The sequence below is a fragment of the Clinocottus analis genome, unplaced genomic scaffold (assembly GCF_023055335.1).
Source record: "Clinocottus analis isolate CAN_PGR_092001 unplaced genomic scaffold, fCliAna1.0.p SCAF_14, whole genome shotgun sequence".
NCBI lineage: Eukaryota > Metazoa > Chordata > Actinopteri > Perciformes > Cottidae > Clinocottus > Clinocottus analis.
Genome location: NW_027175865.1, coordinates 10586890 through 10614155, shown reverse-complemented (window position 1 = coordinate 10614155; position 27266 = coordinate 10586890). Strand labels below are relative to the sequence as shown.

General features: G+C 39.3%; 1 protein-coding gene across 2 annotated transcripts in view; it reads right to left on the bottom strand.

Annotated features, from left to right (window-relative positions):
• vps50 (VPS50 EARP/GARPII complex subunit) overlaps positions 1-27266 on the bottom strand; it is an 83723-nt gene that overhangs the window by 47795 nt on the left and 8662 nt on the right. For both annotated transcript variants that reach the window (XM_068576317.1, XM_068576318.1), the window contains exons 4-12: positions 26073-26144; positions 20572-20625; positions 15688-15758; positions 14057-14174; positions 13549-13584; positions 13033-13115; positions 7928-7970; positions 6174-6272; positions 3661-3801 (exon numbers count right to left, since the gene is read on the bottom strand). In XM_068576317.1, the coding sequence (XP_068432418.1) occupies positions 3661-3801; positions 6174-6272; positions 7928-7970; positions 13033-13115; positions 13549-13584; positions 14057-14174; positions 15688-15758; positions 20572-20625; positions 26073-26144 (717 nt within the window). The remainder of the gene's footprint in view (positions 1-3660; positions 3802-6173; positions 6273-7927; positions 7971-13032; positions 13116-13548; positions 13585-14056; positions 14175-15687; positions 15759-20571; positions 20626-26072; positions 26145-27266) is intronic.

Below are 27266 nucleotides of genomic sequence, written 5' to 3'. Positions count from 1 at the left end.
CAGCTGCAACTGTCGATCTGGCACTCTATTGGCCTCAGTGCTACCCACATAGTATGACAAAATTGTGATCATGAAAAATGAATGACTGCTCTATAATAACACTTAAACTAAACTTTAAATGATCCTGCAATATCAATAGTACTTTTACTGGTACAACAATATTCTGGTTCTACTATTTTTGTGTATTTACTATCAAACATGACGTAAAATCCCAGCACTAACAAACACAGCCATTATATAATAATAATAATAATAATACATGTACAACTGTATAGTTTCTACTCTACTATGATTTTAATTTATATTTACAGTCAATGAAAACAATGCCAATGCTTAAGAGATGAACCTGAGAAAAACAAATACAGATAAAAACAGCTTCAGTCACAAAGCACTTGTGAGACAGGTAAGCTCATGAACCAGATTGGACAAAACAAGGCTTACATTTGACATGCCATGTTCTCCACCAGTGAACCACATCACAGCAGCATGTTGCTGGGCAACGGAGGTGAGAGGCGGCAATAAGGGGGTAATAGGTGTGAGTGTGCGTCTGTGTGTGTTTGCGTGTGTGTGTGTGTGTGTGTGTGTGTATAAGGATCTTCAGTGGGTGTGATGAGAAGAAGTACACTTACACAGCACCTCTGTATTAGTCAGTGTGCACATAGACAAAGCGACAACAAACAGAAGAGTGTTTGCATGTCGCACCTGCTGTAAGTTTACATAGAAACAAATAATAAAACAAAAAACTTCTCTCATTGACCTTCCTGGACACAGCCGCCTTCTAAACAAGTACAGAGATGAGCGCTCGGAGGAGGCAGGCTTGGAAGCTATTTTCGGCTCTGGTTTTCTGAAGACAGGAACCCATCATTATGCGCATAACATATGCCGAGCTGTGCCAGGGAGGTTTTCAAAAGACAAAGCGTGAGTGCTTTTGACTCCTTTGTGTGTGTGTGTGTGTGTGTGTGTGTGTGTGTGTGTGTGTGTGTGTGTGTGTGTGTGTGTGTGACTGCGCATGAGAGAAATGTCACACATTTTCCAAAAGAGTGCAAATGAGGGCAGGTAACCCCGATTTAGCTGATTCACTTTCTCTGGGAAAAGGCAATCACGCCTACCTCAATTAATGAACAAATAAACAAATCAACCTGCAAGAGATCAAAAACATAGTCAGCAATCCGTAGACCTGCTGTGCCAGAAAACAAATGGTATCGCTAATAATGATTTTGATCATTAAATTAATAGTTTAAGCCAATGCTCCTTTTTTTTTTATCTTCATTGCATTTAATGTAGTTGTCAAGTGCTTAACCACAGAGATGGATATTTTGCAAAAGGACATATGATCATCTGCTCCCTGTTTCATGTTGTACTTTAAAATGATTCATCACAAAAACTTGCCATGCGCAACGGCCAGGTTCATTGCACATGTCAACTTTGTCCAAGGCATTGACTGAGTCTCCGTGGAATTCAGAGAAAGACATTTGTCTTGCTACTCAAACCACAGATTCCCCAAAACACACAAGAAGGATTCAGGCAACTAAAAAGAAAGAAATCCAATGAATTGCCTGAGAATAAAAAATCAACCGAGTGAAAAATAATCTTTCTGATAAACAGCTGCAGTCGTTCAGTTGGTGTCTATCACTACTGTGACAAACTAGGAACCACAAACAATGCAAGACCATCCATAAGAGGTGGGATGATACGATGCACAGGGTTTGGCAATGAATCCATTTCACTCTGTAATGAAGCTATCAGCCATCATGATTAACTCAACACAAAAAGCCGGGTTTGAATAATGGCACTGCTTAACATGACAAAGCAGCAGTGTTAGCATCCACTCCACAGCCTCGCAAAATGGTCCATACTTCAAATATATGACTGCTCTGAATAAAGGTCATCCGATATCAAAATAATGGGACTCTGCACAGTTGGGAGTGGGATGGATCACTATTGGCTACTGAGCAGTTGTCTGATATTATTGGGCTTAAATTATGGCTTTCTGTAACACAGAAAGAAAAACAATAGCAAAAGGTGAACACGAGCAGCTTCTAGAGGCTGCGATGTTGATTACAGCTTATGATATGACAGACAGACAAGGGGAATGATAAAGAATGAGGCTGACCAATAATGATGAGATGTGGATGTAAAATTAATAAGACCTTTTCACAATCAGAACCGACCTTTCTGAGTGTTCCCATTTCCCTTGAATCTTAAGTTGCATAACTAAAAGGCAAGTTCAGGAGGTCTAATGTGGCTCTTACATTTTCTTAAGCTTTATTTATCAGGGGAACAGCAGCTGAATAAGTTTGCTCTTATTCCCAAACACCAAGTATCATATTGATACAAATCCACAATATTAACATATTCTCTTCTGTGCAGCTCCACAAGAGCGGCCGATGGTCCGATGCCTTGCTCAACAGCAAATCATTGACACTTGTTGAAAGCATGGGGATAACTGCTTTAAATTATTTCTCCAGACTACGTTTACTGCTGATTTGAAAGATTTGATGAGCGAGAGAGTCTTTGGAAACTAGTCAACAAATGCCATTCCGCTTTCACAAAGTCCTAAACAACATCAGAACGGTCTTTCAAATACTCTGAAATCTCAAAAAGACAAGTCTTTAAAACCATCAGATTTTGAGCATCTCTTGAAAACCCCCTCTGTGTGCTGAAACTCAGTTTGAAGTGACAGAGAAACTGATAATCTTCTATTTAGCTCCGACACTCAGAACCAACCAGTCAGCTTGAATGCGGCGGTATCATTGACCTCACCTGGATCTTAAGCGAATCCAAACTAAAAGAAGCCTTAAACTAGAATAAAAACAATTATAGGAAGAAGAGCTGAGGAGTGGAGAGGTAATACAAAGGTAAGAGGTAAAGGGCAGGGCAATTTAGATTGCTGGCAATGGTCATATTAAAACATGTGCAGTAAAACAGCAAGGCCATACATGGAGCTAGAGAGTCAGGGAGGGGTAAAAAATATATCACAACTGACATATCCGGAGAGACCGTTAAAAACAAATTGTTAACCTTTCCTTATACCTCCATCTACACCTCCACACAGTGCTGTAGGTCAGTCTACAACACAAGCTTCATCCCGGAAAAGCTAATGATGAATTGACTGAAGTAATGCCCTGCTGGCCATGCAAATGTGAAGTATTTGGATCTGGAGGGAATGAAAAAGACAGAGGGTACTGAGGCGTGTGGACAAGTATGGAGGGCCCCGACAGAAAGTGCTGGTGCTGCAGTGCATTGGTTCTGTATTGTGAGCAAGATTAATTGTCTCATAGTGAGGGAACACAATATACTTGTCTTTCCATTCTAAGAATCACTTTCCCCTCTACACCGTCATGGAGAATCTATTGAATCCCTTGTCATGAATTAAGGCATTCTTCGCTTGGCTACAAGGATACCTGAGGCATAATATAAGTAGCACAGTGAATGCAGGTTTTCTACGTACTTCCATCACAGCATTCTGCAGGTGGTGTTTTTTGTTCTATTGCAAGTTTTCACTTAACTGAGTAAAAAAGTTTCTGTTCAGTTCCCTTCGTTGAAAACACTTGACAACAAAGGGAACTGAAACTTTTCAAGCTCAAATGCTACAGTTTGCAGACAAAATGGGTGAATACTGGTGGAATAAATCACACACACACACACAAATCCCCTTACCGTGCACAGGTCCTTGTACTGCATCTTCTGGAACTTGGTATCAGCGTTGCCGGCACACAGCTCCACATATCCCAGCACCACTTGGAACACAGTGTTGTGGATGGCCTGGGTGAAGTGCATGTGAAGCTGGTCCATAGCAGTCTGCAGAGATAACCAATACACGGTTATGAAAACTACCTATGTTTAAGATATTACTACTGATGTTCATCACTATCGCGGCCAGTGTGGGTCTGTAAAAAAAAAAAGGCCTACAGCAGGGAAAATGCAAATCAAACTTCTTGGCGATTATGCTGTACACTTGATATTTTGAATCATATGCAAAATATCCAATCCAGTCCCCCCACAGTTCACACGTCGAAGTGTCTCTGAGCACAACACTTAACCCCTTGTTGTTCCCTGGGCGCCTCACAGGGCAGCCCACTGCTCCTTAATCAAGGATTGGTCAAATGCAGAGAAGAATTTCCCCAAGGGGATTAATAAAAGTGTATGTTTATTTTTATTTTTTTATTAAAACCAAATAGTACTTGAAACTTTGCTGCAAATAAATCCTTTAACAGGAGCTATTTTGTGTTTTGATGGTTAAAAATGAGCTAAAAGGGAAACCACATCGTATAATTGCAGCCAACTTTTTTAACTAAGTACGACTTTCTCATTACCTAATTTCTTGTTAATAATCAGGGACTTACTTTAGCAAGTAAAGACAAAAATTGCTTATAATCATGATTTGATCAATAACGTCTCAAAGTACAATCTTACTTCACTGCACTAAGTGCTGTGACTTTGCAAATCAAGTCTCTTGTTGTTTATTGTCACAAGTCACATTTGTATTTTGCAGCTTCCATGTACAGCACTGCTACAGGACCCGAGTGAATTGAGGCCACCGGAGTTGCAGGAGACGCGGGCTCAGACGGCGCAATTATACTGTCTTACTGCAAGCTCACCTACCAAAGAATGGTGCCCCCATCTGTTCTGACTGCCTGCTGCCACAAAAGTAATTTAAACATTCCTTCCCTCCGTTCTGGTGGGAGTTTTCACTTCAGTTCACTTCTGACTCATTCATCTGCAGCTACGTATACCAAACAATTCATTAGGCTATGGCAGTTTGGTAATGAGAGCTAAAGCCAGAGAGACCAGTGTTAAGAAAATACAAATGGTTTGAGGTATGCTGCTGTAGGTCAAGAGCCTAGTGATGCCAAGTACCTCGGAAACGTTTCAGATTAAAAGTGTAAATCTGTGTGCACTGCATCAAAAGAAAACTGCAGTAAGAGCTCAGAGTCATCCAAAGATCATAGCTGTAGCTCAAAGTGAGAAACATAGATGAAGAGAGGACGTGATAATCAGTTCAAGTGCAATTCAGTGCAAGCAAAGAGAAAAAAGGGAGAAAGACGACAACAACAAGCCGTTAGGGGCAATGGCAAGAGGCAGCCAAGAACAACTCGTCAGTAAGCTTTGGAGTCTGGACCTACTCATTATCACATCATAAGAAAAACACAATGGATTCTCAATGAGCATTGATCACTGTTAATGTCAAGAGGCATGCATTGTATTGATCAAAAAGAGCTCAGGTTTCGCAAAACAAAGACACAATAGGTTTGTTGTTGTGTGGATGAGAATGAGGCTTCAACAAGGATTCTTTAGTATTTATTACTGGAACTTGGCAAAAAACCCTGACTCATGAATGCTGTGAAGTGTACGTTGGCAGCATTTATGCAGAAGAGATATTTTTTGCATAGAAAAACAGTCATTTTATAATAGAGACGACGCATTCCCTTCTGGACAGTTTAATTTACATTTCCGGCAGTTTGGGAGAAAAACATGCTGCCTCATCATTGTTGACAATTAACATTAGTTGGCTACTAATTTCAGCCAGTTGGAATAGAAAAGCAACAATTATTATTATTATTATTATTATTATATGGATGACAAAAATATTATGAAAGCACAAAGTGTAACAACTCAAGGCTTGACTGATTACCTAGATCAGAGAGCAATGAGAAACAGGAGGTAGGCGCTTTACACCAAAGAAGAAAGCATAAGATTAAGACTATGAGAAAAATAAGAAATGTAATTCAAAGCAGAAGAAAGAGATCAGGGCCAAGTGAGATCTTGAAGATGTAATGTAAAAGATGATGGAGTGTGTGGGTTAATTAATATGTTTCAAGAGCTTACTAAATAATATCCAAGGATTTTGAATTGCTCTGTTCTTTTTTGTCGTTGAGTGTGAGTTGATTGACAGCAAGCAGAGCATAACATAATCACAAATGATTCTCATATCTTCTATAATGGTTTAAGCAGCAAGTTGTGGAAGATTATTGTATACTGTTCTAATCTAAATTTAAAATCAAATACCTCCAGATTATTCTAGTACGGGTTAGGAAAGGAGTATCATAACCCGATCACAATCTATCAAAGAAATTCAACAATAAGGGAAAGTGATGACAACAATCAGACCATCATACTCAGTCATATTCAGCACCACCCCATGGCCCGTTGGGACGAGTCAAACCACTGACCTGTGTTTTGCCCAGGAGCGTGTAGGCCAGCTGGACCTTGGTGTAGTGCGAAACATCAAAGTGCTTACAAGTCTTCGACAGGGCGACGTCAAGCTGCTCCTGGAGATAGAAATAGATAGATGACAAAGGAAGAGAAAAGAGAGGGATTATGAATGTTAAGACCAGGGATTTAGAGAGATAGATGTGTAGCTACCACACAAGGCCACGGGTAATTGGACTTGGATGTGGGTGTCTATATGCAAGTGTGTGTGTTCGTCTTTGACAAAGAGCCAATAAGAGAGGTAAGAAAGTAAGTCAAGGTTAGCAGGAAGTTTGGCTGTACAGGGATGTGTAACAACCTCAAAGACTATATAGCGCTGACAAATGCTATAAGTGATCCCATGGATTGTGTCACAACACATTTTCTCACGCTTCACAAGCTGTACTCAAACGTAATGCAATGACTACAGCTGACGTACCTTCTGAAACTACTACAAAAAAATTAGTGAGTCAATTAACCATCTGTATGAACAGAATTTTAAAGATGTTTTATGATGGATCATTTGATGAATGAATATAGATTGTGAAAGTGTTTGGTTCCTGACAGTTTTCTAGAATAATTTCAGTATATGTAGTAGGAAAACCAGCAGACAAATTATTTTCTAGTAAATACATTGATACTCTAGTTTTTGGTTATCATGATTTAACTTAAAGTGTTGCAACAAAAATAATAGCTGATAATACATCTGTATTTCTACAGAGCTTGGTCATGAATAGAGGGCAGTTTTATTCATTAAAAAAATTGGCTTCTCTCGGTTGACTGGCTGGTTCCTCTTCTATAGACGACTTTCTTAAGTAGTTGGAGTTGAGAGACGACATATACCGTATGATTGTGTTGTTTTATAGGCAGCCAGTTTACGAGCTAATTTTAAAGATTTGAAAGGAAATATCATGGTCAGACGATAGCCGGTGAGTTCTGAGATGCAGTTTTGCCAATGTGTTTTGCCTCTTGTTTTTCACAAGGACCGTTTTCCTGCATTCAACCAAAGCCTGCTCAAAAATGATTGGTCAATACTACTTCGACTACAAACTATAACAAGTACTACATATAAATACAGAGATTACACACGAGGCTGATCACCATGAAAAACTTTATTCTTAAAGCATGCACATGGCACATGGAGCATATGTATTTATAGTGAATATAGTGCTTTTGGCTCTTAGCATTCTTAGGATAAAGGTGAATACTAAAATCCTACTCTTGATGACTGTTTGTGTGTCTGTGTGTGTGTTATGCAAGCATTTACCTTTGTGATTTTAGAGAATTTTGCTTTGCTTAGTCACAAATTCATACTGACAGAAAAACAAACGTGCACCTTGCTGTGCGGCTGTGCGTGTGTGTGTGTGTGTGTGTGTGTGTGTGTGTACATGCACGCCTTTTTCTTGTGTACAGACAAGACTGTAAGTAATTAATCTACTCAAGCGCAGCAGCAATGGTGCAGAGAAAATTGCTTTGCATACCTTTTATCACGACACAGCTAGAGATGAAACTGATATCATTCGCTGTGCTTGCACACAGACAATAATTACGTTCTGAATGTGTCAATATTGGCGGACCCAGAATGAGAAAGGCAAACTATCAAAATGAAGTATAAATTGCTTCTTTCAGATGAGGGCTTGTGGAAAATGAGCACAATCTTATTCACTGCTAAAAACCTTTTTACTGATATCGCTCTTAAATAACGTAATTAGAGATAAAGCAGGAAGGTACATACCTCTATTTGCTCCAGAGTGTCTTGTAGTTTGGAATTTAATTCACTGTGAGAAGGGGACAAAAAAGGAGATTATTGAGATTTAGCAACTCTATTCTGAAAAAGAGTCAAATAACTAGTCATTTTAAATTACATTTTCAATTAATTAATTCTCAAGACATTAACGGTTTTGTCAATAAATTCATGGAAAATATCCAATCCAAGTTACTTAAAATGTCTTTGTTTGTGGTTTGACAAATTAAAAGCCAAAAAGTCAAAATATTCTTAATATGATATGAAACACAAGCATATTATATATTCTGACATTTAATAAGGAAAATAGCCATGAACGGATCTTCTGTATTAACTGAGTAACTGTGATAAGTCATCTAAAATAGAACCACTTTGTCAACAGGCTGCAACCATGCGTCTCATAATTCCCCTCCTTTAAAGAAACAGGGCAAAAGGGAATTAAAAGTATAAGAGAGCGATGAATTTCCAACCAATACTTGTGTGTGTACGAGAATATCACAAATGGGAAACACCTACACACCACTGGAATCAGATTTTGCATCATCTTGGGAAATGTTTTCAACTGAACAGTTGCAAAGTAGCAACAGAAATCACGACTATTTTGCCCTGTCCTTGAGACATCAATTGAATTCCCTCGAGAGTCCCCATGCACTGCGCCCATTCATAATCATCCTCTGTTACACCCTTTCCCTGCCTCTGTCTCTGCTTTGCTCGGGGTCTTTTTCAGGTCAGCCTACATTTACGTTGTGCCTTCTGAGACCGCAGACGCCCAAGGGAGAGTGTGTCCTCAACAAATTGCTAATTAGGCATCTAAGCTTAAATTGGGTATCGAGTGAAGGGAGTGAGAAGGAGGGAGCAGAGAAACACAGGAGAGTGCAGAGTGAGTCCCACAGGTCGTTTGGAAAACAGGTGACAAATTGAGAATTTGCCATTTCAAAATGTGATGCACGGTAAGCCTTTGTTATCTGCCTGTGTGTGAGAGAGAGACATATTGTAGAGGTATGATAGAAAAGGACACACGCCAACTGAAAACCAGTCAGTTCCAAAATGTTGAAACAAACTAAAGAAAACGCTGTTTCCACAATTGGAGACCAATATATGACCAGTAAGCACAATCTGGAGAAATGCTATGAGCTAAAAAGTTTGTTTAAGAGTCAATAAGAAGCTGCTTAATATCAGCGTCTGAACTAAACAACCAAACAGTGTAAAAAAGCAAATGTCAACGGAATGCTACTCACAATCTCTATGTCTACCTCACAATAACTAAATCCGATGTGTTGATATGAACTACAGCATGATAACATAGCCAGTATTCTTGTTCCACTAGGAAACCACAATTGGAAGCCAATAGAAAAACAAAACACGTAAAGTAAATAAGTTGGCTCAACTACATAAGGTTGAGCGGATCAATGTCAGGTCCTGGCTCCTACAGAAACGCGTCTGAATGTCCATATTTAAGACCCAGGAGAGTGCTGAACAAAGGCTTTCAGCTCTGGCAGCCACACCGAGGAGACGCAGCAGAGGACCAGAGGCCAACAGGATAAATGCCCTGTTCATCACAGAACTTTTTTTTTATACTCCCACGTTGCAGTGTGGTAGAGAAACAGTTTAGCTGAAGCTAAACCACAAACGGAACAGTATTGGAAGAGCATATGAGAGAAAAGAAACGAGCCCACAATACCGGTGCACTCAGAGACCAACACACCTGAGGCAAGGTTCACATTACAAGCGACAAAAGCAGCAAATTGGCATGGCCGGCACCATTATCGGCGAGTTGCTGCTGAAGCGCTCGTTGACGTAATTATGACGTAAAATGGCACGATGATCTGGCGCACAGCTTTTTTGGGTAAAGGAACAGATTGAAACAAAGCACTGAAAAGAAATTGCGACAAGCTCAACTTCAAATTTGTAGCGCTCCACGCCTGTTACACAACAGAAGGCCGGACCACTGCAATTTCCCCAAACACGAGACCATCACATTAGAGAATGGCTGACTGAAATGAACACATTATAGAAGATTAAGTTGGTTTGTTTGCCTTATCTTACACCAAGCATCCAAGGATCCAGTTGTGTTGTATTTTGTGCTCTGGTTGGCTGTCCAATCCCATTTTAGACTTTGCTAACAGGGGTTTCCATGATGTGAAGATCAATTATTACAATTAATATATTACACTGTGTTTGTTTAATCCACATAGAAACAGAAATGGGAAGTTAAGTTATTTCACTCTTTCTCGACAACCAGTGATGAAGTCACTGACTTGGCCTGGCATTTCTTGAGGGTAGAAACAGACAAGGTAGGGTGTAAATTGTGAGCTTAGAGGTGCTGCTGGTTTAGAACTTAAGACAAAGCCAGGCCAGCAGCTTTCCCTCATTTCAAGTCTTTATGCGAAGCTGAGTTCGTAGCCTGCCAGCTTAAGCTTACGGACACAAGGGTGGTATCAATGTACTCGTATAACTCTTGGCCAGAAAGCAGATAAGAGTAAGATGTAAGCTTTTTAATCACGCAAGAGGTCAACTCAAAGCCAATAACTCAGGTGACAATATTAAATCCCATGAATATGTTGCCAAATCCCACGGTCCAGTCAGTGTACATGCATGTGCAGATGAAGCTCCTCCCCACATACTGGCATCCTTCCACGATCAGACAGAATGCATAAATAACAGATGCGGAGCGAAGCCTAATTAACAAGCTGTTCCCTGCAGGGAACATAAGGATTTAAATAGTTATGTGGAAATCAGGGAGTAGTTTTTCAAACCCCGTTTTCAATTAACGCTGGCAATAGGTGTCCACAGGGCCTTGAGGCAAGTCCCCTATACAGTGACTGCTGACATACCAATTTGACAAAATATGGACTCCTGTGCTTCAAGGGTTTTGCATGATACTCAGAATTTTTTGCCACGGATTGTTTTCTTTAAGAGCAAAGTTTTATGTAATATTTAGATTTACATCTCTAGTGTTGTAGGTCTTTCTCCATGGGTCATTTATGGGCTCCGTGGTCACAAAGAGTTGACACCCTGACGCTGCTTCATGAAAAACTATTTCATATTAGTTTCCATTATACCTTTTGTTTGTTTGTCTAGTTAGACTTCTCGACTTCTCTGAGCTTCATCCCTACTCTTAAATGCATGCTATCCCAATAACATAATACGCTGTGAGTATATGGTATACTGACTTTTAAGTCCAGTAGCTTAGATGAAAAAATCCAAACCTTTTGGAAGCAGATAACATCTGACTAAAACAAGTTTTCAGGAGAAGTTATGCTGCCATGATATAAGTGGTACTCATCATGAAAAAAAAAACAGATATGCATCTTCTCTCTTCCAAGCAAACAAAAAAAAATTATGTTGGCAAATAGAAAATTCAGAAATTGACTCAGGCTAAAGTATTGTGGTCCAGCTGAATTTGTAAGTGTGAAACCAAACTTGTCAGAGTGAAAATAAAACAGACCCAGTCTTACAATCCAGCTGTTGTGGAGAGTGCTAAAAGGCCTATTTTTTTTTTTGTACTCTTTGTTTATAGTTGTATATAAATTGCCAGATTAAATAAAGCACTACAAGTAAACACAAATCCAAGTGACACACAACGACAACTCGCATGATGAACTTCATAAAAATATGCACTGACATACAGCCTTCAAAAGGAAATATACTTCAACCGCAAAGAGGAGCAGGACGGTCGTGGCTTTGAATAAATCTGTGAACTGTTGCAGTGCTTGCACAGACACCTTAGACATTCTGCACAGATAAAATGTAGCAGCCCTTTGCCCCTCTTCCTATACTTCGGTCCTCTTGGAGGTGCAGCTCAACTGCCTGTCCTTCAAATACATTAGAACATCTGAACAAACCCCCTCCGTCAATCCTAAGATGGTAATTATCTGGTAAAAGAAGGAAAACCCAGACACAATTTGTATGACATCTGGTAAAAAATAATAATAACTAGCATTTTCTATGCCAGCATAACATTTGATCTCTAGTGATTTTTGTTGTTGAAACAACAGAATACTCACAAAGTCTGATGAAATAGACTGAGATGTAGCATGTGTAAAACCATGTTGACTTTAAAGGGTTGGGGACAGGGACAAAAGAAGGGCAGGTATTAAAGCACGTAGGGCATTCAGCAGCACATGGAAGTGCATAGCTACAAGGTTAAACTAGCGCAGCAGACCGGCAACTAGCTCCTTCGGGAAGAACAATGCTGCAGTCAGGGCTCTAGCAATGTTTGGCAGAATGCCTAAGTACAATGTGCATGCTAATGCAATGCCTGACAGATGTGTGATCAATGCAGCAATGTTCAAATCTGCTATATACAGGAAGCAGTATTTGCATATTGCATAGGAAAGCAAAGGTGAAAAGGGCAACACAATGTCTATTCATCTGCAAGAGACACATTTGATTACACACCTAGACTGCATGTAAATACAGAGACATTGTCACAGCGAGGTGAAGAGGTAAAATGTTAAGGTTTTGTTTCAAATATCTGTATCTGTGAGTTTCCACAAAGCTCTGTTGACATGGAGCTCACTGTTTTGTGACACTAGTGCTCTTTTCTGAAAATAGACAAACACACACACAAGATTGTGCATGACAAAACAGAAAACAATTACAGCAGTAAAACATTATATTTGTGTTTCGCTGGCATGTGTTGGGAGTGACTAAAGACGTTCATTCCCACAAACCTCTTCACAAAATACTGAGATTCCGTAAGTGGTGTCGTAGGAAGAGGAAAGAAGTCAGCAGTGATGTGCATACTTGATTAATCCTTAATCGATACACACAAAAGACCACTGCAGCACCCATATACTACCACAAATTGAGCACAGTTACACAGGAAATCAAAGGGACACAGATAATTGCCCCTCCGGTAGTCAATGCGGCAATGCACATATGCACAGAATCTAAAATAGATACTTTACTTTGAAATCATTCTTGTCTTACATAGGATGAGAGAGCGATGAAGATTCATTATGTTGTGTTTAATCACTATCAAAACAAATTATTAAAATAAAAACCTTTCCATTCAACTATATAAAATGAAGTCCTGCCAGCTCTCCTTAGGATAAAACTAAACTCGCTTTATCAATCTGTTCATACTGTACCTGATGCAGCTGTAGTGTTTGAAGGTGCTGGCAGCCTTTTGACATTCCAGACAGAGCTGGATTGCACCTGGATAGTCTTCCTCCTACAGAAACAAGGAATTGAGGTAATTAAATGTATGAAAAACAGTACAGTATAATCTGAAAGCATTTTATTAATAACATCAGGAGTAACCATTTGATCATTCTGGATTACGACAGTGATACGTGTAACTTTTGCATACGTTTTGATAGACGTTCTTCAAAATGGTTGTTACAGAAGATACACAGTGGATAACTAGGATAAGACCCAGTGGCAGCCAAATCCATTCCACGTGCATCAACTGACCTTCACAATAGATACGCATTTGTGGGAATGTCTCGTGTTTGTGTGGGTTTGGCTTTCAATGCAGAATCCTGATTGATGTTTGACCTTTTAAGTCAATAATAAACATATCTCTGCATGGTTGTTTGTGTGTGTGTGTGTGTGTGTGTGTGTGTGTGTGTGTGTGTGTGTGTGTGTAGAAATGAATACAATACCTCAAGCATCTCGCTGAGTCTAACATCTGTTCTTTGCTGTGAGAATAAAAAAGGCACAAAAAAAGACATGAATATTGCATGAAACAACCATCTGGGCAAAGGGTTAAAAAATAACTAGTTCAACACAAGTTACACACTTTTCTGCGATGCCCATGTTAGTGAAATATCTTAATGATAAGAGTTAGATCAAATGATCAAAGCAAATAAGTAAATAATGAAAACAGAGTATGTTTGATAACTTTGATATTAATTTTAAATCATTGGAGGACCACATACAATGATTACTGTAGAATACATCTATTTGTTTCCCAACAGTGTTACACTGGCAGACAATCTTGTCGTAGGTAGGTCAGATTCCCAAGGTGAACTAAAATAACACAAACATGGAAACAAAAAATTCCTATGGGACTAAACACTAAATAAATCACCTTGCAGTTCAGAAATATATAGTAAATGAACCACGACAGCACAAAAATAACTAACACGTGTATGTCAGTAAATTCTTTACCAGTGTCTTGATGGTCCTCAGTGACTTAAGCAGGCCTGTCAGCAGCTGTCGCCTCCTCTGATTGGACAAGAGACCCAAGCTGGCTTCTGTGAACCCCTCCTTCGCCATGCTCAGTTGCCTTTACAGAAGAAGATGCAGCACAGGATGAAAATAGCATCAACACACATACTACTGAGCTCAGCGTGCATTTTAAAAGTCCAATACATAGTGATGAGCTTTAATGATACACTACGCTGTACAGTGGGAATGAACTGCAATATACATCTATAAAAATACTAGGGCTGGGCAAGTTAACGCGTTAATATTGCGTTAACTTTTCAATCAATTAACGGCGTTAATTATTTGATCATGGGTTAACTGTATTTTTTTATTTAAAAAAAAAAAATTTGGGGAGCTTTTACTTTGAAGGCGATAATTTACTTCTGCCGTTGGGCTTCCGTAGCATTACCGGACTATTTGCCGACTTGAGCCAGACGCGAAAGCACGTATTGTTCTGTAGTTTCTGTCCTTAACGAGCACTGCGCGAGCGAGTCGCCTCTCAAAGCTTCACAAGCGGTCACCGGCAGCTCGCGCTGCAGGCTCAGCGGACCCGGATTGAACATTAATCGCACATGCGCTGAGCCGCCGCTGATACCTATCAGCCGTCCTTCATATCTCCACCTCATTCAACCAGACGTTAGTGCACTTGTTCAAGTCAACACAGACTGGACTTTTCTGACTGAGGAAGAAAAACTGAACTGAAAACATGAAAAGCACTTTTTGCTTTTGTATAAAGTGATTCAATGACTGGTCTTTAATGTCTTTAAGGTAAGCAACAGACTGAACATGGACCAAAGAAGTAGTGCCTTGTCCCTCACAGGGATCCTTACTACTTAACAGTACCTGTTCAAAAGAAAATATACATTTATAAACTATATATGTATGTATGTTAACTTGTTGTTGCTCCAGAGTGCTGTTATATTGTTCTGGTAACATTACTTTAAAATAAAAGCATGCAAAACAAACAAAAAATTATGCGATTAATCACGATTAATTTTTTTCAACTTTGCCCAGCCCTGAAAAATAAACATACACGAAAATGCACAAACATACAGTACATGGTTATTGGTTCCACTAGATAAATATATATATATATATATATATATATATATATATATATATATATATATATATATATATATATACCTATATTTGATAAAATTGCACATTTGGACACATTCATATTATAAATGGTTGAAGATTTTTAGATTTCAGACTCAGCAAAATGTGCAATTGAGCATTCTAAATTAATAATCATTACTACAAATTTACAAAAATAATATGTATGAGGAAATTACAAAACAACAGTATACAACTACTAAACACTTGACTGGTCACCCACTGCAATGTAAAAACAAGCCTAAACAACAAATCAATAACATATTGTAGTGCCATGTAGAGTAGGATATGTTTTATTTCTACTTTATTAAAAGAAACAAGACAGAATCTTTTATAATTTGGACCATTTTAACAGACGGAGGATATATGAAGGAAAGGAACGTTATCATGGTGTGAGGACAGCACTTAATATGCAGGTGCAGTTTGAATGGGCCATTTCATTTAGTGAATAGTATGTAGTGGAACAGCATTACCTCCTTGCATTAGTGCAAATGACCGCTGCCAGCTGCAGGTTGGTTTGTAACGCAGTCACTCGCTCCAGTTCCTGTAAACAAGGAAGAAATGAGTGTGGGAAAAGAAAAAGAAAAACGCAGCATACAGCATACCATTATCTGAAAACTGTGAAACATTTCAAAGTTAAAGTTAATGTTAAAATTCCAAAGAATGTTTTAATATTTATTACAAAAACTGCTAAAGTATCTGTACTGTGCTAAGAAGCCCCATCACCTTATTATAACACTGAGGGCCTTTAAAATCTATAGGATGCAAAGATATCTTTAGACTAGTGTATTCTTGTAGTTGCCAGTGAAATATGCTCGTTATAATGCCATTTACCCAGCTACTGCGCAGACATGAATTGCAATGCTCACATGCACAAAAACACATTTGTGAGAGCACTCACAGACATTGATATGCATCCTGCTGTGAACATTTTATGAAGATAGATATAATAGATGATGTCATTATGGTAGGCAGGCATCATCGGTGCTAAAATGTAATGTTCAGAGGAACAACTTGCAAAAATACAGATAATCAGAGAAAAGCTTCCTTTCTTCAGAGCTTTGACATTTGGAAAAAAAAGGATCAACAGACTCTCTGGTCTGAGAGTTCAGTTATTATACCACCTTAGTGACCTCTGCTGAGGGCGACTCTCCCTCAGCCAAAAATAGGACCGGGCAACAAATTGCATAGCTGTTTTATTGAAAACTTTTCTATTCCTCTCTTTGTTTCTATTTCTTTGATCTGCCAGAATACACGTCTGAAGTGGGAGATGCTTGTTGTGTTTTTATCTTGATGTTTTATGTTGCATCACCGCCCTAAAAAGGTCCTGTGTTCACAAAAATGGTTCCATAACACTGTCATCCATGAAACAACCCCTTACCCACAGAATGTAGTCCCGGGAAATTAATTTTCCACAGCCATAAAAACAACAACAATAGCACCAAAGTGTCAATTCAGCTGTGGGAACGGGATCAATGATCCCATCAAACCAATCTGCCCTCATGATCTCGAGTGTTTAGACAATGACAAGCCCTCAGAACTGTTTTACAAGGGTTCCCTCAACAGCCCAGGTACTCTCTGAGGGGACATGCACCATGTGACCATTTTTATGCTCAAGGCCGGTTTAATGTAGGACAGTCGACAACATCTAATTCTAAGAATTGGTTTCACGAAAACTAAAACTTTATGAGCAGAGATATCAACACACTGATTAGACCTATAATTACCTTAAAATATGGATAACTTGCATAGTGATGCATTTTCAAATCAAATTAGCTTTCAAAAGGCATTAGTTATAACAGTTTATTCATACAATAAGCTACCACAGTGGCCTTTGTACTCAGACGTAGATTCAAATTTGTCCTCAGAAAATGCCCTTGCAATCAAAGCCGTAGAACCTGGCTGGGACGCGGCTGACACACCGGGTCGAGCAGACGAATAATTTAGAGCCTGATTCACAGACTGGGAACAGTGCTGCCGCGTCTTTTGCACCCACACCAACGGAACTTTATAATTACGTCTGGACTTTGCAATAGTTTGAAATTCACTAAAGCCTGACTCATAAAAAAAGTCACTGGGGATCAAGCTGTAGCAGAATCCCAAATTCCTAACTTCACCTACATCATAAAAGTGATGCAAAATCCGTCAATGGTTTACATCAGTGCTGTGCAAAGCCAAGTGTTTCCTCTCCTGGGCTTCAGACCTGATTGAAAATTAATCACACATCATTACTGATATCTTTATGTTAGTAAACCTGCTTTTGTCACAGTTTTAGAGCCGGGATGTAACAGTGCATAGTGCTGGTTGGTTTTAATTCAATTTATTAATAGTTTGATCAGTTTCAAAATAAATGTCAAATCTGGTCAAGGAAGGAGACATTCATTTCCTGTGTCCAAGAGAAACTATTATTTCGCTTCACCACACCAGACTAACACATAGTGAGTCTTCATTCTCTACCTTATTAAGATGCCCATTATTAACACACCAGCCTTCGTCAATAACGCTGTGTAAAAACACTCATGCATTCAGTTATGTGCACAAATCCACACAGGAAGAGACCAAAACAGCTTGAATCCAAACATTTAGCCTCAAACAGAATCACACACTCACAAAAACACAGTCATCATGCTGAGTGCTCAGTATGTAGCCTTAGGCTTCAATTTGTTGTCTACCACTGCTCTGAACCATCTATCCCCTCTGTAAGCTACAGTTAACCTGACTAAATCAGCTGCAACTGTACAACGGGAAATACTGCAACTGTGCACAGAAGTGGACATTGACAATTGTTCAGTCAGTTTTTAGCAGATGAACGGGTTAAAGAGTTGGTATGCATGACTGGGAAGACCCTTCGAAGCGAGGAATTAATCTTCAAGTGATGACAGGCTGGATTCTAATAAATAACACCACATAAATGTATGTATGGATCTCTCAGTACTGTACACGCAACTATACAACAACGAAATTACAATCCTACAATTTCCACAAACTTGCAGTGGTGTGGGAAGTGTAGGTCAAAGACGGAGAGATTTTTATTCAAAGGCAGATTTTTTTTAGCTTTTAGATTTGTTTTATTCATATATTCATAAGAGGTCCTCCCTGTGACCCTCAAACCTATTGGCTATGCACTGGCTCCCTGTTACCCATCCTACCTATACATTCTAATTATGCATATAGAAGAATGTTTACACATTCCCACACAGTCACCTAAAGGCTGTGTGGCCATACCCGCAAACCCCTACCCATATTAGACAGAATTTCCCTGTCAATTTAGTCTCCCAGATGAAATGGCCCCATGTACCGGTAATTGTCTGGTATGACTGCCAAATTACAAATACTTTTTTTTTTTCAAAGAAGGCAACTGCGGAACACAAACAAAGGCAGGAACTGTAACAAATAAGTGTTTCCAGTTGAAAATAATTGAATACCAGTCCAAACCCTTTCCAACGGTGTTGGATGACCTTGTCAGAGCTACCTGGTGCAAATTAGTTCCAACTTGGACTCCAAAAAAAAAAGCAATCTTTCTTTCCTGGCAAGTGGTCATGCAGTTGGCCAATCAATTCTAACCTGTCTCTTTTTACCAGGAGAGATAAAAGAGGGCTGGCATTTTAAATTGACACGCTTCATGTTTTAGCGATCCAGCGATTTAACTGGATCACACTTTAAACTCGTGGACAATAATTTGACATATGATCACTTCAGAAAACCAAATTAAATTGTAGAGGTACAATAATTAAAGTATAGAAGAGCTAAATGTGGGTTCCTGAAGAATTTACATTATTAATTCGTAATCAACATTTGTAAATCAATCAATGATAATTGTTCTGGCGTGCATTGCCCTAGATGGCACTGTTGACCCTTTACGAGTGTGTGTAAGAACAGTGATCAGACACAGGGCCCAACAGAAGAAAGGTTATTCACACAGCTGTATGACTCACAGCATGATCGCTAGTGGACGCATCATTTCAGGCACTGAGGCATGGGAGTATGTGTTTGCACAATTTATGTTTTCACTGATGTGTTATACGGAGCGCGCAAGCACTGGGGAGAAGTACCATTGTGCCCTGTGGCTGTGTTTCTGCAGCAGTGTGTGTTTCTGTGTACATGTTTGATAAGATATCAAAGAGGAGATAAGATGCATTGGGATAAAAAAAAAAAGGGGGGGAGAAACTGATGAAGCCTCTTAGAAGGTGCTCTGAACAGTGAGGGGTGCCTCAGAGATGCAGGTTAAGCACATTTTCCATGCTGTCATTTTAACTAAGCAGAGTTAAAGTAATGATCAATTTGCTATCTCTAGACTGACCTTCAAAAAGCTTAACAATAATGGTAATTCCACTGCAATACCGCTCCATACCAGATTTGTTAAAGCGTTCATCTGCTGTGCTTTGCTGGGATCAAAGACTCCACAGACATACTTCACCAAACTCTAATGGTGCATCTGATGGGACTTTTGCAGTTTGATTGCTAAATCAAATAAATCCAAAGACCAACTCCTTAAAAATATTTTGTCTCCTGCCAACGCACTATATTGATACCACATTTTTTGAAGCACACTTGATGCAGCCAGAAAATCAGAGTAACAGCGAAAACCATTGTGCCTAAACCGGCAAATATGAACGATGCAATTTTGACAATCAATATATGAACAAACAATCTAAAATAATTGAACTCAAATCTTCCTCTGGACTACGTGGATGTAAACTGGGTGCTCGCTTATGTGTAATCAAACGCATCAAAGGAGATTGCTCCAGAGGCGACTGTAATTATTTTTTTCCTCGGACAGACGACTTCTCACGGTCGTATTAATTTAAGGCTGAAGTCATGCTCTGCTGCCCTACTGGAGACTGATATTACCAGAATTTCTGAACAAGGGATTTCCCTAACCTGAAAGCATTTCACTGAGGAAATCCTGCAGTACGTGCTCCTTTTGCTCCAGTTGAGCAGCTGCAAGGGCACGACTCAACAACCCTTAGTGGACAAAAACATGCTCTCACTCAAACATGAGTCTTGTAGTCTGTCAAAATAAAATGTTCCCAAAAAATTAGATGAGAGAAATCATTTGGTTTACGCGACCTCTGCTTTCAACATACTTTCACATTCAGTTCTCTCAATTCATATTCAGTTCTTGCAAAGTTCAATTAAAATTATCGATACCAGCCATTAAGGAAGAGCTTTCAAATGCAATCCAAAGTGGCAGAAATCAAAACAATCAAACCCCACAGGAACACATTCACTGACATCAAAATAACCTGATCCAAACATAAAAAGAAGAAAAAATGGCAAGCAACCCCCACTACTCAAAAAAAAAGGTAAATATAAGCGTTGTTTTATGTGGTCGTCAGCGAACACTGGAAGCTTACCTTGACATAAGCAGGCTGTTTCTCCAGAATAAGATCGGCGACCTTTTTAGAAACCTACAAAGAGAGGGGGGGGGAAACATAGGGATTAGAACATGAAAAGGAAAAGACCAAATGTCACCCTACAAAAACCATTGGACCACAGCTGTTTTGCCACCAACGATGGCGCTAAAATAACAATCACGTATGTCTGTATCCAGAGCTTTATATAGCCAAATATCTTAAAAGAGCATCTCCCTTTCTCAGTTTAATTTCATTCAATGTCTTTCTGAGTAACATTACTCCTACTTCTCTTTCTGTGTTCTACTTTATAATGTTCTCTCTTGTCCTTTGTACCTTCTACCAACTTGACTCACACCTGAGGTCAAATTGTAATTATCTAAAGAACACATTCCTTGTTTATGACAGCAGGGATGACCACTGCTATGAGTGGTGTCCTCCACTGATTTTAGTGGATAGATAAAGAAGATGAAGGGTTAATGGATATTGAATGAATCGCTGCCTCACCCACACAAACCAGGTCTGGTTAACTTTTACTCAATATTTGTTATAAGAAAACAGTCTCATATTGTGACTCAATTGGACTCTCCTTGTCTGGTAAACATCTCCATGCTCTCTACTTTATAATGCAGGCTTTCTGTTATAAATTGTCGTCTCATAACACGGAATTAACCTTGATTACATCATCAGGATTTGTATTTATATAGTGGTGTGTATAACTGGTTGAAACAGGATTACCAGTGTGAGAGGAAAGGGTTTCTAAAAACATTACGTTCTCATGTGCGTTCAGTGAGGATGGATTTCTAGACCTCATGTATAAATTGCAAAGAAAACAATTCATTTAAATGTCAAAGTCTAGAGTGAATGATGCTCAAATATCATTGAGCTAGAGGTGAATGCGCTGCTCATTATAGTGAAAACAAGACACACATTCAGTAGTTCTCATTCTATGTTCGTCTTGTGTCTTTTAACATCCAAATGCATGAATAAGATAGTCACGGAGAAGAAACAGAATCAGTATAATTCAGTAGTGGAAGACATTGCACCGGGAAATACTGAAGAAACAAAAAAGTATAGAATTGTATTAAAGACGCCCAAGACACACACTCAACCATTCACAGAACAGCCCAAAAGTTAGGCCATAACGCCAGCTATTGGCAACCCACTGACTTGACTTTAACACTGAACTTTTTAAAAAGGAGTGAAAAAGTCTAAACACATCATGGAAACCCAGCAGTGAGTCATCAAACTCTCCTCCCTGAGCTACAAGCCCAAATTCATTAGTTCTCAGCCCGCCCTCACAAACAGAAGCTAATTGTGCATTGACTGGTTTGCAATATTGAGGAAATAGAGTAAATAGTGTCCAAACCGAGTGACTGGCATTGAACAATCATCAACTCAAGACACAAAGTATTCATTAGGGACACTGACATGTGCCATGAGGGAGAAAAGACACGAGGGAAGTGACAGGACAAGACAGATTTCTCTTCCGCTTACACACATCATCTATTAGAATGAAAAAGCTAACGAATACAAGCATTGATAACAGAGATTGAACCTGTTTGGACAATTTGCTCATTAGCAGGAAGGCTGTGGTGTACAGATATACATAGGCTTATAATAAATGAGTCTGAATAGTTTTCTACTTCTTGCAAGTGTTTACTGAGATGTATGAGGCCATTAGAGCTAAATTACCTCGGCCTAATTAGGGTTGCAGTGAAAAGTCTCGAGCAGCAAAGTGATAGTGAATGTCAGTCTTTCTGATTAAAAGAGGTAAGGACTGAAAAGGTGAGGGTTACCAGTAAGGTAATGAGGGAATGTCCCTTGCAGTGATAATAATTGGCTTAACTGTGCAATATGGATCGTTGATTCATTCTGATTTTAGTGCTGTAAGCCGTATCGGTGGGCTCTTATAGAAAAAAACTCCTTAAACTCCTTTGGTTGCAAAAAGAAGTCAAATTGTATAAAAGTCAATGCAAAAATTTCCCTACTTCTTACTTGATGTATAACCTCAGCAAACATTGTAAACATGAGTGTATGGTCTCAATCACTACTTTAAAATATTCTTAATTTGTACATTTTGGTCCCATTTGGAGTGAATTAGATGATCAAGCAAGGAATGCTTTAGGGCGTGGCTACCTTGCGATTGACAGGACGGTAGCTACCACAACGTGGTCCAGCCCGGGATTTGTCTGAGTTTTTTTCTTACAACTTTAAATCTTTCACAGTGTTTTCAGGTCATTATAGTTATTTGTTTTGGTCGCCTAAAAATGTCTTATTCAGTGTTTGTTCCACACTCTTGTGTCACCTCTGGTTGCCAATATGGTGATGGCCAAAAACAAAGATGACGTTGGCCAACACCAGGACTTAAAACTTCGGCCACATCTATAAACGTAACTTGTAGTCACTATGGATGTGCATGTTTTTTTCATGCAACGTCGTCATCGCTGGTGCTCCATTTTCATTCACGCACATATAAACCTAAAACTTCCTCTGCACAGTAAGACTTTATTTCAGCCTGACTGAAACACAGGGAGACATGTGGCAGCTAAGAAAGGCTTAGGGAAAGGTTGCATAAGCATTACTTACTTTGAAAAAACTGAGCAGTGGGAGAAAAATCATTATTGCTGCAGGAGGGATAGTCATCTCTAGCTTTCAAGTTTCATTAAAAATGTAATATGTTCATCCAAGTTATGACTATCGCCTCTGCAGCATATATCTCTGTGGAGAAAGTCACTTTGAGGTGGATGAGAAGGCAAAATGTTGTGATACTGCTCTTGAGTTGTACCTACAAAAGGTATTAAGCACTTTATACTATGTTGTAGAATAATTACTGGTCAGCTATAGTAAAGTAGTTCATGTTTTGGAACAGATATGTGGTTTAAATATAAAATACATTCAATAAAAGCCTAAAGATGAAACACAAGCATGTGTGTTCACATTAATAAAGTGATTCCTCCATCTGTGTGTCAACATGGGCATTCTGTCAACAACATGCAACTAAACTGGGTTTCTGGACCTTTTCTTTCATCAAGTGTGTCGAAGTCTCGCTGCACGAAAAGGCAATTCGCCCTGAAATGAGCCTCTGCCAGGCAGGTTTTAAAGCTGCCAATTAAGCTTGGGTGCTGTGGCAGAACAACAAGTGGTTCTCTTCTCCGAACAGAGGAAAGTACATGCAGTACACAAGGTGTACACACACACCCACACACACACACAGGGACGCACACGCACTATTTGTCAGAAGGAAAGTCCATCAGACTACAGACTCATAGTGAGAATCTGAAAGCTCTATTTCACACACTGATGACTACGAGCCTGTGTGTGTGTGTGTGTGTGTGTGTGTGTGTGTGTGTGTGTGTGTGTGTGTGTGTGTGTGTGTGTGTGTGTGTGTGTGTATCATAAAGAATGGTTCCATCAGTGGCAGCAGGACAAAGGATTGTGCTAGATTATTTTGCAGTATTTGTTGAAATCTGAAAAATAAAAATTCAGCAGCCCCTTTAAGCCAAGCAATACATGAATGCTTTACACCTTATCCTGTATCACATTTGTGAAAAGACTGGTATTAATGTTAATCAAGTCTCATAAATCCCCCTATTAGACTCAATCAAAGCAGCTCCCGTTATCCAGTGTTATTTTGCAGATACAAAACAATGTGTATGTAATGTTTTATTGTCTCTTTCTCATCTCTTGTGGTAATAGATCTGTGGAACTTAAAATGTACAACAGCAAGATGGTGATTGTCGGAAAGAAAGACAATACAAATTTAACACATGAAAGGAGGGTATATTGTGTAATATAAGATATTTTACAAAAGACTTGGAGCATTGAGGTAGACAAACAGGCAGAGGGTTTGCACATTTAGGCTCAGGTTTGTATTGATGAGATTGGTGAGAAACATTGATGTGGAATTTCTTCCTGACAGCACACTGGACCAATTAGTGTGGCTAATCCAAGGAGGTGCCTGCGGGTTCACTGCCAGAGAGCGAGAAACAGCGAGAGGGTATGTGTGAGAGTTTGTGTACTCTTGGACTTTGCTAACTTGTATGTCTCACCATTCTACAGGCAACAAGAGAGATGGCTCTGTGGGAAACTGCCAAAAGTGTCAAAGGAGGGGAGGTGAGGAAAGAGAGGCATGTATGAAAAAGGAAGATAAGTGGAAGCGTGGAGGGAATAGATGTGGCAAGGTACAGAAATAAAAGGTTTATAGAGCTGAGGGAGCGATGGAGACAAACAGGTGTGTGAGAATACACAAGCTTGTCATAAAGGACGATAAGTGGGCTCAATCTCCACCGGACTGTGACCGTGCAGATGGGAAAATAACTCTCGACCACAAGTTTCTATAAATAGAATTTGTAGACTGGCCTGCTCTTAAGTCTGAAACTGCGAGTACCTGACTCACCTCAGAATGACGGCCACTATGTAAATGATCCTGCTGTGGAGCACGACAAAAACGCAGCTACTGACGTCAAAGGAGTCTGTAAGCCACAAAGGACAAACTATGGCTATTGGGTACAGGTCCCATTTTAGCTGAAACGAAACGATCGATCAAAAAGACAAATCAGGGGTGTTAATGTTCTTGTCTGGCCTCACACACATAACCATCAACTATACAACGTTTTTGGATTAAAGGATTGCGATTTTGTCCTTTTGGAGCTAATAGGGACACATGATGACGGAGCAGAGTACAAGGTAGGTTTGAGATATTTTTAGGAGACCAAAATGTTACAATTATTTCTGATGACCTGAAAACATACAGTTAAAGAGTGAAAGTTTTAAAGTTGAAGGAAGAAAGCACAGACAACTCTCAGAGCGGACAAAGCAGTGCTAGCAACCTGTCAATCACATGGAAGCCACGCCCTAAAGTATACCTGCTTTATGGTCTATTTTACTCTAAAAGGGACTGTAATTTACTCAATGAACATCATGCTGTGTTGATGAAGACATGTAACTCGAGATTGAGAACAAAAACTCATGTTCACAATGTTTATTATTAAGGAAACTAATCAATTGAGCAATAGGGTCATTTTCTCATCGACTACAATCCGACTTAATTCTGCAAACAGAGGAGTCGCCCCCTGATGACCATTAAAAAAAAGATTAAGACACTTCCACTTTATTTTTTTTAGAACAGGAAGGTCCCACCTTCACGCAACCTGGCTGTTTTCCTGAGGTGGGACACAATACGTTGTCGGTCAGATATAACCTTTGTAGTGCTGCACAAATGTAGGATCCCGAGATACATGAGAGAATGGAGCAGATGCAGAAATACAAGGCATTTATCTTTTAAGTAATTATTTTTTACGTTTTTCTCGTCTGCACTGCAAGCCAGATTCCTGTTTTTATGGTCAAGAACAAACTTTGAACTTCAAGTTTTTAGTTTTGTGACCACAATACTTCCAAGTGAAATGGTACGACAGTTGAACCTCCATACAAACCAACTGCAAGCATAGAGATGTTTTTTAAGAGCGAGCCAGAGAGGGAGAGAGAGAGAGACTGAGACTTACTGCTGCCTGTTGTCTCTTCAGCTTGTCCCTGTATTCCTCCAGCTCCTGCAGGTTCAGCTCAGGTGGTAGTTTCTATAATCACAGAAACAGACACAAATGTACAACCGTATTGTTTTTACATTATATCCTCCAAGACAGGTGAAAGCTTTTGCAGACACATCCACACTGAAATGTAATTTTACTTCTACACAGCTACACGCTGTTCAGTGTAGTAAACGTCCCTGCAAGGTGTGTGCCAGACAGATAACTAGGTAAACGCATCAAAAGAAATGCTTAATGAGAAAAAAGGGTGTTTTTAAAAGAGCTGCTGAACCTCATTACCACAAGACTGCCTGACCTCATGGCAACTGTTGCAAGACTCTTAAGCACTGTGTCAAGCAGCTCAGCGGGGTTCTTCTGCAGCTTGGGACTAAGAAGTGGTCCCGCCACGGAAAACCTCAACAATCATCCATGCCCTCAAAAAGGAAACGACTTGCTTGGTTACCGAACTAGAATAGAATGATTTTTAACTGTTCCTGGCTGCAATTTGACATTTACTTAGACCTTTATTTAGACATTTACTCTGCATTTGATACCATGCAACCTCTCATCCTCAGTCACTCAGTACAATCTAGACCATGGTCTTATTTTATGGATTATTTTATTTTAAGCAATAAACCTCAGAGAGGCCTTACTAATGGCACCTTATCATACACACTGATAACAGCCAACTGATACCAACACAAAGGTGCATCCTATCCTCCCTCCTGTCAACTACTTTCTTATTTTGACTTATTACTTTCATTACCTTTTAAATGCAGTATCAGTATAACACGGTCCCAAACACTTCTTTTGATTTTAATTGTCTGTTTTTACTTGCGCCCCAAATCAAATTGTGTTTCTGAATTAATAAAGTTGTATTGAATTTAATTGAAAGCAGAACTATGGAAGTATCCTGTGTAGGTGCTCAGGGCCTGAGCAGGGATTTTATTGACTATGCATTCACTGAGGATAGCAGCAGCTCTTCCTCCATTAAAAAATAAAACAACAATAATTTTCTCAAGTAATGCGCTTTTCTAGATTAGAAGTAAGATTAGTCAAGAAGGTAGAGGGCGTTATTTAGTAAACCGTAAACAAGCTCTGCTCAGGAAAGAAGATATTACAAATCCATGGCCCAAAGGATGATAGGTAATTACTTTCTCCTTGACTGAGAGT